Source organism: Penaeus monodon, chromosome 28 (assembly GCF_015228065.2).
Source record: "Penaeus monodon isolate SGIC_2016 chromosome 28, NSTDA_Pmon_1, whole genome shotgun sequence".
NCBI lineage: Eukaryota > Metazoa > Arthropoda > Malacostraca > Decapoda > Penaeidae > Penaeus > Penaeus monodon.
This window is the reverse complement of record NC_051413.1, coordinates 407,890-408,153: the sequence shown is the minus strand read 5'-3', so window position 1 is coordinate 408,153 and position 264 is coordinate 407,890. Positions and strand designations below refer to the sequence as shown.

Sequence of the window (264 nt, the reverse complement as noted above, 5' to 3'; positions counted from 1 at the left end):
CCTTTTCGCTCCATAACAACTCATCCCACCACCTTTCTCACTCATTGCCCTTCCCTCTCTCTCCCCTCGCAGATACCTTAGGCATCCTCCACCGCCACTCCCTGCTTCCCTCTCGCCTCGGAAGCAGCGGAGGCAAGGAGAACCTGGTGAGTTCCTACGGCGACCACGAAGTCACGCCCTCCAACAGCGTCCCTCCCGTGCAGAAGCGAGGACGCCCCAGGAAGCTCTCCACGGACTTCGGGACTTCCGCTGTCCCTGGTACGA

The 264-nt window shown here is 61.0% G+C and overlaps 1 protein-coding gene across 1 annotated transcript in view; it reads left to right on the top strand.

The window, feature by feature from the left end:
• The window catches only part of LOC119591242, a gene marked incomplete in the record, with an annotated part of 13,031 nt that overhangs the window by 6,979 nt on the left and 5,788 nt on the right, over window positions 1–264 (top strand). The window contains 1 exon segment of the mRNA XM_037939948.1: window positions 73–258. Coding sequence (XP_037795876.1) covers window positions 73–258 — 186 coding nt within the window.